This window comes from Dipteris shenzhenensis, chromosome 2 (genome assembly GCF_047967505.1).
Source record: "Dipteris shenzhenensis isolate YYH24624 ecotype China chromosome 2, Dip_SZ_1.0, whole genome shotgun sequence".
Classification (NCBI taxonomy): domain Eukaryota; kingdom Viridiplantae; phylum Streptophyta; class Polypodiopsida; order Gleicheniales; family Dipteridaceae; genus Dipteris; species Dipteris shenzhenensis.
The window spans coordinates 15,270,045-15,282,043 of NC_141597.1; the positions used below are offsets into that span (position 1 = coordinate 15,270,045).

The 11,999-nt window shown below is 43.8% G+C and overlaps 1 protein-coding gene across 2 annotated transcripts; it reads left to right on the forward strand.

Moving 5' to 3' along the window:
- Positions 1–5,294: 5,294 nt before the first annotated feature.
- LOC147904373 (phospholipid-transporting ATPase 1-like) lies at positions 5,295–11,338 on the forward strand. 2 transcript variants are annotated; one of them, XM_087386166.1, is made up of 7 exons: positions 5,295–7,244; positions 7,904–8,255; positions 8,439–9,429; positions 9,508–9,631; positions 9,806–10,025; positions 10,221–10,688; positions 10,799–11,338. In XM_087386166.1, exons 1-7 carry the CDS (start codon positions 5,477–5,479, stop codon positions 10,974–10,976), a joined length of 4,101 nt encoding a protein of 1,366 aa, XP_087242292.1. In that variant the 5' UTR covers positions 5,295–5,476; the 3' UTR covers positions 10,977–11,338. The 2 variants fall into 2 exon arrangements, with proteins under 2 accessions (XP_087242292.1, XP_087242301.1); XM_087386175.1 differs by having other exon boundaries at positions 8,439–9,330.
- Positions 11,339–11,999: the final 661 nt, after the last annotated feature.

The following is an 11,999-nucleotide window of genomic DNA, read 5'->3' on the forward strand; positions in this document are numbered from 1 at the left end:
TAATACTACACTACACAAAGCATGCCAAACCAATTTTAACTTACTCGATACAATGCACCAATAGTGAGAGAGAGCATAAGAGAATATTTGCAGTAATTATTTGGAGCGAGGTTTCATTGACCCATTCTTGATGGAGGTAGAAACTTTTAAAAAATAAATAAGCATACATTTCTTCCTGGTTCTCGGCAATCCATGGTTTGGTGCTGCTAATGGCTTCCTCGATGAAATCGATTACTTCAAAAAGACTGACTTACCAAACTCCTGCAGAGTGGCATGATGTTCATGCTCCAAATTGTCATACATGTCCCTCTAACATGTAGCCATTTCATCTTGCCTAGAGCTGCTCTCTACTTGATCTGATTCTGGGCATTTTGTCTAGCTTTCAAGGATTCTTGCAGCTCCCCTAACACCGCATTGGTTTTCTTAGCCTTCTTTCATACCCTCTCTATCATGCCATTGGCCTTTTCAACACTCAATGCATTTACCATATTGCAAATGGTAAATGCATTGAGTGTTGAAAAGTTGTAAGTAGGTAGCTTGCAAGAGGGCAACTCTACCCTCCAATTAAGCAATGTGGCCAGCTTGCCTCACACCATTATCAATAGACTTACCAAGCTCTTGTAGAGTGGTACGATGTTCGTGCTCCAAATTGTCATACATGTCCCTCTAATACGTAGCCGTTTCATCTTGCCTAGAGCTGCTCTCTACTTGATCTGATTCTGGGCATTTTGTTTAGCTTTCAAGGATTCTTGCAGCTCCCCTAACACCGCATCGGTTTTGTCAATGCTTCTTTCATGCCCTCTCTATCATGCCATTGGCCTTTTCAACACTCAATGCATTTACCATATTGCAAATGTTTCAAAAAGCCATCCTTTTATGCCTTCTGACAGTCAGGGACTTCTTCCATGGACATCAACTCCCTCTTTGTATTCTCTACCTCCGTTATAGTGTCCTTCAGTTGTTGCTTCAGGCACTTGATACACTCCTCTGCTTCTTTTATTCTCTATGTTTGCTCCATATCCAACTTTTCAACTTCATTTTCCTTTGCCTCAGCTGCCTTGGTTTGTAGCCGTGCTTACAATTTCCTTATGTGTGCTACATTTGCCTTGAATTGTGCCAGTTGTGCCTTGGCTTCATCATACTCCTTGAGATGTCACTTGAATACCACATTTGGGTGTCCTTCATTGGCTCTCCTTTGGAACTTCCTCATCTCCTTGTCAACTATGAATAGGTGAGTTAGAATGACATCGCCCATTGTAATCTCGTTGGCCTGAGGCAATATTGGAGACTTCCTCTCAAAACAATTCTTTATGTTGGTTAATAGGATTCTAGGGATCACCTTTGAATCAGAGACTTGTGTGCCACACAGATGCTCTATTACTGCTTGAACCTACCGATACTTTGCGGCTCCTTGAGTATCCAAAAAGAAATGTCTTATTTTCTTTATTTCTTTTTTAACTTCTTTTGCCAAGGTCAAAAACTTGACCTCAACATCGTCGCTAACCCATGCAAGCGGGACGTCTTGTTTCTTCCATGTACGCTCTAAGAAACCAGCCTACAAACTTCATCTAAGGACTTTAAGCATGTTCTCAACCATCTTTGTGCTGATGTGGACTGTCGAACCCTATATACAATGTATCCCTCCTTCACATTTATTTCCCTTAGACATATCAAAAAGCTATTGATCGAGAGATCACTAGATGCATTGGATGTTGTGATTGCAAGACTAGTTGGAGCAATGGAACTACTCGATGTGGCGAAGGAGCTAGTTGGAGGGTGCTAGACCTTGGAGTGTGCCTCTGATACTTCCATGATTAGTACAAGGAACAAAAGTTGTAGGGAGAAGGTTTGTGAGGTGCAAGGATTACAAGGAGGAAGTAGGAGTGCAAGGAGTAAGTAGGAGAGGATGCAAGGCTTGCAAGGATGTGGACACGTATAATCATGTGTGAATTCTAACTATTCCCACTATCATGTGTGACTTCTAACTATTCCCACCAGTAGAACCAGTTAGTGAGTACTCGTTTTAGTGAAGACCCTTGTAAACCTTGTAACTTATGTTATCTTCAACTTCATAGTCACAAATTTACCAATTTTCATATTGGATAAAATCTGCCACCATGTTGGAACTTAATAGGCTTAATTAGAATTTGGACACTTATAATAATGATAGTGGAATTCTGTCGCCATGCTAGCACTACTAGTTAGTGATCACATGCATGACATCTAACTATTCCCACTACCATAACCAGTTAGTCTCTAGTTAGTGAGCACTAGTTTTAGACCCTTGTAACCCTTGTAACAGATGTTATCTTCAACTTCACAGTCACATATTTGGTTATGTGACGTAACATGATGGTAATTGGGAAAGTCATGCAGTGAATAGCACCATCTAGGTGAAATGATGGTGTGGTGAGGATTAAATGGTGGCCCTCGGAGCTCAATTAGGCTTAAGTGGGATGAATTGATTTCATTTCTTTTTAGCCATTGGGCTTGCAGCCAATGGGTTCAATATTTTGCCCCTTTCCCCCCTTCAAAATGAAGTGCCACATTGGAAAAAATATACTGTAGTTCCCCTTAGTTATGCAAATTGTTGCTCGTTGACTACAATTTGATCAAAATAACCAATTGCTTAGCAAGGTGGCTAAGTGGGCACTGGCTATTTAAGTGCCATGTAGCCTCATCCACTTCACACTGTTCCACCCTCATCATCTCCACCACCTCGTCGACTTCACATTGCTCTACCCTCGGAATTGAGAGCAAAAGGAAGTGGCATCTGGCAATTTTAGACCCCTAATACTTCTTGAACCCAAATGAAAGTCAATCTAGCAAAGCAAAGGCTCAGTGACTATTGCAAAGAGGAGAGGTGCCATAGGCCCACCCTTTCCTTATTGATCTTTGCAAAGAAAAAGATTGAAAATGATATCCATTGACCGATACTATGGACTGTGCATTAGTAAAGAGCATCTTGGTAAGCTTACAGAAACTAGAATCAAATTCGAGGGCATCCATTGTTCTCAACACAAAATACTAGCTAACCCTATTCGTAGGCCTTTTCCAATTCAAGGTTAAGCATCAAAATCTGCTCATTCTGCATTACTGCATAATCCATCGCTAACAGAGCTTTGACAATTGCCTCATGTATATTTCTTCCTACCACAAACCCAAACTGATTTGGGTGGATTAATCTCCTCAAGATAAACTTAATCCTATTAGCTAGCAATTTGGTAACCACTTTTTAAACCAAGTTTAGCATGGAAAGTGGTAATACATGAGGTTTTGAGAGAGAAAATTAACCTATGAATCGCTTGCTGCTTCCAGTTCACACATGCACCGCGAAGATTCCACGAGGCAAAGGCCACATCTTGGGACTTCTCTTTGATGAGTCACTCATCTTCATCAGAGGTGTCCCGCTCCATATCTTCCGTGAGTGGAGCATAAATATTGATGAAGGTAGGGCCCTTTCTTGCCCTACCTTTGATGGCTCTAAGGGATTTAGACTTCTTTGAAGTCACTGGAGCTGAATCATTTACATGCACAATATTCTTCTCACCTTTGAACTTTTGAATCACATTTTTTATTTTGTTGATCGCGTCGCCTCTTCCTTCGGCTTCTTTATCTATCTCTTTGCCCTTTGAAGCCTCTCTGGTCGAAAGCGTAGCTTGATTGTCCTGCTCGCTCGAGTTGCTTTTGTTGGTCGGATCATTGATCCATGGAAGAGCCTTAAGATTTTCCTTGTCCACCACTGGAGGAGGAGCTCAGGTTTCTGTCGAAACTCCATCACCTTTTGTGTCACTAATGCCTTTTGCACATCCGTTTTCTCAGTAATAAGAGTCTCAACACCTCTTTATGGGCATTCTCTAGCAAAATGACCTCTGCTCTTACAGATGTAGCATGCATCAGGGAAAACCCCGAATTGCACTTTAATAAAGAGATTCCATCTGTTTGGAAGAATAAGGTCCATCGCCTCAGGAGGATCCTGCCGTCGGTCCCAAAGTACACAAACCTTAGGAGAAGCTCGTTTTGGCTGCACAGGTAGCATATAGAGGACTTTGCCAAGTAGAGCCGAAATAGTATCGAGTTGAGGAAATAGTATGTTGTTGAGCCTCGAAAAATGCACCCACACCGGGCATTCACGTTGGAGCACTGTCTCAAGAGTGAAAGAAGCGCTCCAAGGGATGGCATAGGAAAGGTTGCCTCTGTAACTGACCGAGCTCCATACAAGCCACTCCCTCTCTCCTGCTTTATCAACGGTGGCTTGGAAGAAGCCTCTCCCGAAAAAGCGGTAGTCAACAAGCGTGGCTTTTCCCTAGTAATCTGCCAAAAGCCATCTAGAAAACTCTCCTAAAACTCCTCCTCTGTGGGAATCCTTCCAAGGAATAGCATGTCGACACGCAATCCAAGAGTCGATTGTATTCATGTCAAAGAGCTTCCGGACCTTAAAAATGTGCACTATGGTTCGTCCCTTCTGCTGCCTGAAATGACTCACGCTTTCTGAGGTTAATGAGCTGGAGATCATTCTCCAGACGTGCAAGCTCCACCACCTCACAGTCGTCGAATCCAGACCTAACTACCTCAGCAAAATAGCGCGGAGCACTGTCAGTTGTGACCTCACTCTCTAGTTCGCTAAACCTTTCTGGACATAACATCGACTGAAGCGTCAGCCCTTTGAGCGTCTTGCTGGCGGGGCTTATCAGGGGGCATCCTGAGACAAAGGAAGGGAGCTCATCACTTGGTGGATCTTATAAAGATTTCTTTTTGGTCTAGCTGCTCTCTAACCAGGGTCCACAACCTGCGTAGGGAGGCCGGCTAGGAGCTTCGGGTCTTTATTTGTAATGGAATTATTGTAACAATGTGTCAACAAAAAACGACAATCTCGGTCCCTCGATCGATCCTCCTGCCGCTCAGAAATCTTGTCGCCACGAATCTATCCGCCAGATGCTTTCAGACACATACACCATTTTGTATCAATACCTCTCGCTAGTGGGGATCTTGCTATCGAGATTTCTGATGCATTCTCTCTCGTCGAAGAATTTGCCCACGAGCCACACTCCAGCAGCCACAGCTTAGTGTTGGACAAACAGGAGGAGATTTCGTAGTTAGAGAGTCTGATGGATTCTCTCTCGTCGAAGAATTTGCCCGCGAGTCATACTCCACCAGCCACAGCTTAGTGTTGGAAAAACAGGAGGAGATTTCGTCGTGGCGATCTTGCTATATAGAGAGTCTGATGATTCTCTGTCGTCGAAGAATTTGCCCACGAGCCACACTCCACCAGCCACAGCTTAGTGTTGGAAAAACAGGAAGAGGAGGACATATGCTAGCTGCTATGCCCTTCCACGAATTGGATTATCATGCCCTGCCCTTCAAGGAAGTATGAACGTGCTGTGAAGAAGCCATCGAAGGTCAGTGGAACAACAGGAAGACTCAGAAGAAGAACAAAGAGCAAAGCTAGCAGTTGATGAAGGTGCTGTGAAGAGCCATGCGTGCCCAAGCGATGTCTTCCGATGTGGATCCTGCTGCCTTTCTTCCTCCACATGACAACGACAATTTGAACTGCTTTTGTCCATCCCAGATTGCCTCTCTTCCAGAATTTGAATTGCCTGCTCCTCCCAGCTGCCTCTCCCGGGCATCTTCTTTGCGCGACTGCAATAGCGAACCATCCCGTTTCAACCTTCCACATCCACTTCGTGCTTCCAAATCGACTCACGAGCAAGCGTCTCCTTCGACCAAGCGTCCCACATCCTCCCATCAACGTTCCCGTTCTGGCTTCGCTTCCCTGCAGTCGTCACAACGCCCACCGGAGCATTCTGTGGAGCTCCCCTGCAGCTTGCTCGTGGGGCTCGAATCAGCCTCAGTTGGACCTGGGCAGAGCTCAATTTTGTCTCGTCAACCTTCTACCTCTGGGAGCGGTAGGAGGGATGCAGAAAGTCGGGTGATTTTTATCAATAATCCAGAGAAAACGAACGATAAATATGATTATGCAGGAAACAGAGTGCAAACCAGCAAGTACACCATCGTTTCCTTCTTGCCCAAGAACCTGTTCGAGCAGTTCCATCGAGTGGCGTACGTCTACTTTCTCGTCATCATATTGATCGATCAGGTTCCTGCATTGCAAGTTTTCCAAAAGGGTGCATCGGTCCTCCCTCTCTTATTTGTATTGGTCATTACAGCCTCCAAGGATGTCTATGAAGATTGGCGGCGCCATAGAGCAGACAGAAAGGAAAACAACCGGTTAGCTTTGGTGTTTCAAGACGGCCACTACATAACCAAGGCGTGGAAACACATACGTGTAGGAGAGATGGTGAAAATTCAAGTAAATGAGACCATACCTTGCGATCTGGTACTACTCAGAACCAGTGATCCCAATGGTGTCGCCTTCGTCCAAACGACTAATCTCGATGGTGAATCCAATTTGAAAACTAGGTACGCCCGCCTAGAGACTGCAGAGATGCTATCGACAGAAGAGAAAATGCCCTCCATCACTGGCAGGATTATGTGTGAGAAACCCAACAGGAATATCTATGGATTCGTTGCCTACGCAGAAATTGATGGACAACAGATCCCCCTTGGTCCCTCTAACATAATTCTTCGAGGTTGCGAGCTAAAGAACACTTCTTGGGCAGTAGGGGTTGCAGTGTATGCGGGCCAAGAGACAAAGGCAATGCTAAACAGTACTGGAGCTCAATCAAAGAGGAGCGGGTTGGAGCACAGCATGAACAGCGGGATACTATGGCTCTCTGTTTTTTTGTTCGTTGTATGTTTTATCGGGGGTTTGGGAATGGGCCTTTGGTTGAAATCGCACTCAGATCATCTGGATTATTCTCCTTACTATCGCAAGCAGACCTTGACGCCCAAAAGAGAGGATTACAAATATGCTGGCAGGGTTGCAGAGGCCATCTTCGCCTTTCTGAGTTTTGTGATTATATTCCAAATCATGATACCCATCTCCTTGTACATATCGATGGAGCTGGTTCGTCTAGGACAGGCATATTTCATGGTCCGCGATGCAGAAATGTATCACAGTGACTCCAATACTCAATTCCAGAGTAGAGCGCTGAACATCAATGAGGATCTTGGGCAGATCAAGTATGTCTTCTCAGACAAGACGGGCACCCTGACAGAAAACAAGATGGAATTTCGGAATGCAAGCATTTTTGGGCAAAATTACTGCAATCCCATAGCGACGATATCACGTGCAGGTGATATTGAGGGCTCCCTAGGGCCTGAAGACAAGCACGTGGTGAAAGGTCAGTAGAATCGCAGATCCTGATGTGTCTAAGATCCTGAGGCTACGTCGTCACTGTAGAAATCCTTTTTGACCTTGCTATAGCAAGACTAAGCATACTCATGCCCACAACCCTGAGTGTACCCAGGAGTCAAGGACAGCAGCAGCTAATCTCAGACCTGCTGCAAAGGCAATAGGACTCATGATGGGCAGTTGAGCCCATATGGAGATCAAACTACTCATGACTGACACTTGATTCACGATACATGTTAGGACATGACAGGAACTAGTCTCGACACACAGAATCTTTCCTATAGTTCTTAGGATCACCAGTATTTTTCCTTTCTTTGTTCTTGGCATGTGATAGACACCTCCATTCTTCCCATGAGTTGCGTTTTCATGTCGACTTGAGTCTATTGGTTTCTAAATCGATCAAATATAAGAGTGGCCAATTATGGCCCGGACAAACCCACACATGGTTGCTTTATCCCTAATCTTACAATAAGGAACTGCTAAATCATTTCATATCCCCCATTTTTTTCCACCCTTTGTCTCCGTAAGACTCTCCCCCCAATTTTTCTTTTTTTGTTACATGATAAGATTTTATAAACTTGTCTATATATGATGATGCCGCCCCTTTTGTTATGCAGGGCTGACACACATGTATCCTGGGATGTGCAGAGGTGCTGGGCAAATTGACTTGGAAACCCAAATCTGCAGTGAAAGTTGACCCACATCTTATGCAAGTGCTGCAGATTTCTCAGAAAGGCCTGGAAAGGAAGGCCGTGCATGACTACCTGCTAACACTTGCGGCTTGCAATACTATTGTCCCTACCAAGGAAAAAGTAACACCTTCAGGCAAGTTGGAGGTAGAGGTGGCTCTTGCAGCAGATGAGGGCACATGCTTAGTAGAATATCAAGGGGAGTCACCTGATGAGCAAGCTCTTGTCTCTGCAGCTGCTTCATATGGTTATACCCTCCTCGAGCGTACTTCTAACTATGTTGCCATCAATATCCTTGGGGAAACACACCGGTATAAATCTGATAATTTGTTCTGTGTTTACTATCCACATACTCAGCACAAAGTGTTCTTATATAAGTAGGTAGCTTAGACATTGTGAAGTGTGACAGTTGTGTACTTTTTTGGGGGCCAAGGCCTCAAACAAAAGGGGATCAGGCCTTTTCGCCATTGACGGTTTGTAGTGTGTCTATGTAGGTTCCAAGTCCTGGGCATACATGAGTTTGACAGTGTCAGGAAATGCATGTCAATCATCATCCAATGCCCAGATGGCTCGATCAAGCTACTGGTCAAAGGTGCAGATACTTCTGTGCTTCAAAAGATTGCACCGACAACAGAAAAAACTCAGCTGGAGGAAGCCTTCCAAGATCAGATCATATTCAACACTAAAATGCATTTAGACTCGTATTCAAAAGGAGGGCTACGGACCCTTGTTATAGCAATGAGGGATCTCAGCACTGCAGATTTACAGCACTGGCAGAAACTGTATTGCAAGGCAAATGCTTCCTTAGTAGACAGGGTAGGGATGCTGCATGAGGTTGCTGAAATGGTTGAGAAAGAGCTTTTGCTGCTGGGAGCAACAGGGATCGAGGATAAACTGCAGGCTGGCGTTCCTGAAACAATAGCTGCACTAAGAGAGGCGGGAATTAAGGTGTGGATGTTGACCGGAGACAAACAGGAAACGGCCATATCTATTGGGTTTTCCTGTGCTCTGCTTACAGATGACATGAAGCAGATTATCATTAATGAAAGTGTGAAGGAGCGCTGTCACGAGGCCCTTAGGAAAGCGAAGGATGCTTATCTACTGGTGGCTCAGGAAAACAAAAGTTCTTTGTTAAGGCAAAAGAGCTTGAATGCAATGCTTGTGGGCCATCAGAGAGATGCATATATGTCCAGTGAGTTGCTCTCTGCTTCAGTAACAAAGACGTTTTCTGCACCTTTATCACAATCGGAAAAAGATGATAATTTCTCCTGTGCTTCCAAGGTGGTTTGGACAGAATTGAACGGCACCAAAACAGCTCACTCCCTGGCACTCATCATTGATGGCAATACACTGGTCCATGCCCTTGACGAGGATTTGGAGCAAGAGGTGTTGCTTATCACTTTGCAACCTTCCAATTGGTTCTACAACTTACTTTTTCACTGTTGGCTGTATAGTGATGGTGTGGACAATTGCTTCTTAGCCAAGGTCTGTCACGTTTATTGTTCAGCTTGTCTTCAGGTCCTGGCAGCCAAATGACAATAACTTGTCCATCATGAACTGCAGCTGTTTGATCTAGCTACAGGATGCAAAGTGGTAATTTGCTGCCGAGTTGCCCCCTTGCAGAAAGCTGGGATTGTATCTCTAGTTAAGCGAAAATCACATGAGATGACGCTGGCCATTGGGGATGGTATGTTTGGACTCGCACAGCAGTGAGCCATTTTGTGTTTAAAATTAAACTGCAAAAGAGAGGAATTGTTTCTATGTTGTCCTGTTTATGTTACGTTACAGCATTTCTAAGTGTGTAGCAATATGCATTATGTATTGTAGCCTGGATCATTATTAAGACCTTGGATGATTGCAGGAGCAAATGATGTCTCTATGATCCAGATGGCTGATGTGGGAGTAGGCATCAGTGGTCAAGAAGGGCGACAAGCTGTATTGGCATCAGATTTTGCAATGGGCCAGTTTAGATTTTTAAGGCGTATGTTATTTGTTCATGGTCACGGGAACTATAGACGGCTGGGGTATATGGTGTTGTACAACTTTTACCGCAATGCTGTCTTTGTAATGATGCTTTTTTGGTAAGCTATTTTTTGTGCAGGGGCTTGTCAAAAAGGGTGCAAGCTTTGGGGCCGATAGGTTTTGTGTTGAAATATTGCTGCCCAATTTGAACTGCTTCTGTAACATGGTGTAGTAAGAACAAGTTATAATTGTCTGTGCGTGGCCAGAAATGACTCACAGATTGAGGTCCATAATGTAATATACTGTGCTTACAGGTACATATTTTATACCGCCTTCTCTGCATCCTCTGCGATAGATGATTGGAACCTTTCGTTTTATTCTCTCATTTATACATCTGTTCCAACAATTCTTGTTGGAACATTAGACAAAGACGTCAGCTGTGTAACCTTATTGAAGTACCCAGGTCTTTACAAGGGTGGACAGCAGAGTGAGAGTTACAATAGAACTCTCTTCTGGTTGACAATGCTGGACACCCTCTGGCAAAGCCTGATTCTTTCTTTTGTGCCAGTCCTAAGCTACCAGCACAGTACCATGGACATATGGGGTATGGGAAGCATGTGGATCATATCAGCAGTTATTGTGGTCAATCTACATCTTGCAATGGATATTCATTATTGGACCTGGATTTGTCACCTTGCGATTTGGGGCTCGATTGCAGCGACATTTGTCAGCCTAATTGTTGTTGATCTTCTCACTGAAAATGTTTCCTTGACTCACTATTGGTAATATAGTGATTCATTTACTCCATTCTTTGTTGCTAATGAAGCTTCACATTGCTCAGAGTTTAGTAGACAATTCTCAACACTGCTGACATGACTTCAATTTTCTGCAGGGTAACCTTCAGTGTCCTTCCAACAGCTAGCACCTATTGGCTTACTATCTTTTTGATAGCATGCTTAGCATTGCTTCCTCGGTTTATCTTCAAGGTCGTGAAGCAGAGATTTTGGCCATCGGATATTCAAATAGCTCAAGAGGAAGAGAATCTTAGCAACCCATTGGTGCCACATTAGATTGGCTTTTTTTGTTTGTCCTTCCCACACCTTGACTTTTTTAACTAAAGTGGAACTGGACACACAAGTAAATGAAGCAGATAACCTTACTGTTACCTTTGTTCCTGCCATGCATTGCAACATTTTTCCAAGATTCCTTTTTGTCTTCTTCACTTTATTCTTTATGCATATCCAATCCACTTCAACTTATTGGCTCCAGTTGGAATGAGTAGCACTCATGCCAACATGAGTGCACATTGGAGAGGAGGGCCTAAGTATTGATGGTTGCCAAATCGTAATTTCTGGGCTGCACATAGCTCAAGAAGGCACTGGCATAAAGTTGCTTGTTCACTGCAAGCTTTGCACGCTACCTCTTTGACAAACAAAGGAAGTCTCTATCTTTGGAATCTCACACCTGGAAGCAGGATTGATTTATCTATACCACTCTGTTTGTCTATTGACACGTGTGTGTGCGTGTGCGTCGCACCCACACATGTGCTTGCCAGCTTATGTGTGGTACTTGTGGTTCTATACATGTGATGCTCATGTACACATTTGTGTGAGTGTCTATCTGCATGTGTACATGTGCATGTTCATGTGTGTGTGTCGGGGGGGGGGGTTGCAAAGCTCATAATTGTCAGTATATCTGAGAATGGTTGTTAGTGTATTAATAGATTGTGAATGAGAAATTGGACAAGAATAACTTTCCAAACATGGAATTTTCATATGACAAATTGAATCCTCAGGCAAAGATTATTGAGAGTTTGTTTTAGGTGATAAAGAGGAGCCTTCTTGTCTGGAGATTCCAACACATAGTAAGTGCAGGCCTTCACAACATGGCATGAAAGAGCTAGTAAGGTCATGTATTGGTTGCATCTATTTGACTAGATGATTGTACATGTATAGGATGCACAACCCTAGGTTGCATGGGACACTTTTGTTAAGCCTGTGGCAACAAGGATCAAGCCACAATTAAAAGCATCCAATATGTGTGCGTAGAGTAGCAACAAATTTCCACTTGTAATATATTGAGATTGAAAGAAG

Bases quoted from the DNA above. Each gene is read 5' to 3' on its own strand.
- LOC147904373 (XM_087386166.1), top strand. From the start codon at position 5,477: ATGCGTGCCCAAGCGATGTCTTCCGATGTGGATCCTGCTGCCTTTCTT. The intron at 7,245-7,903 runs GTCAGTAGAATC...TGGGATGTGCAG, and splicing joins AGACAAGCACGTGGTGAAAG to AGGTGCTGGGCAAATTGACT. The intron at 10,026-10,220 runs GTAAGCTATTTT...CTGTGCTTACAG, and splicing joins TTTGTAATGATGCTTTTTTG to GTACATATTTTATACCGCCT.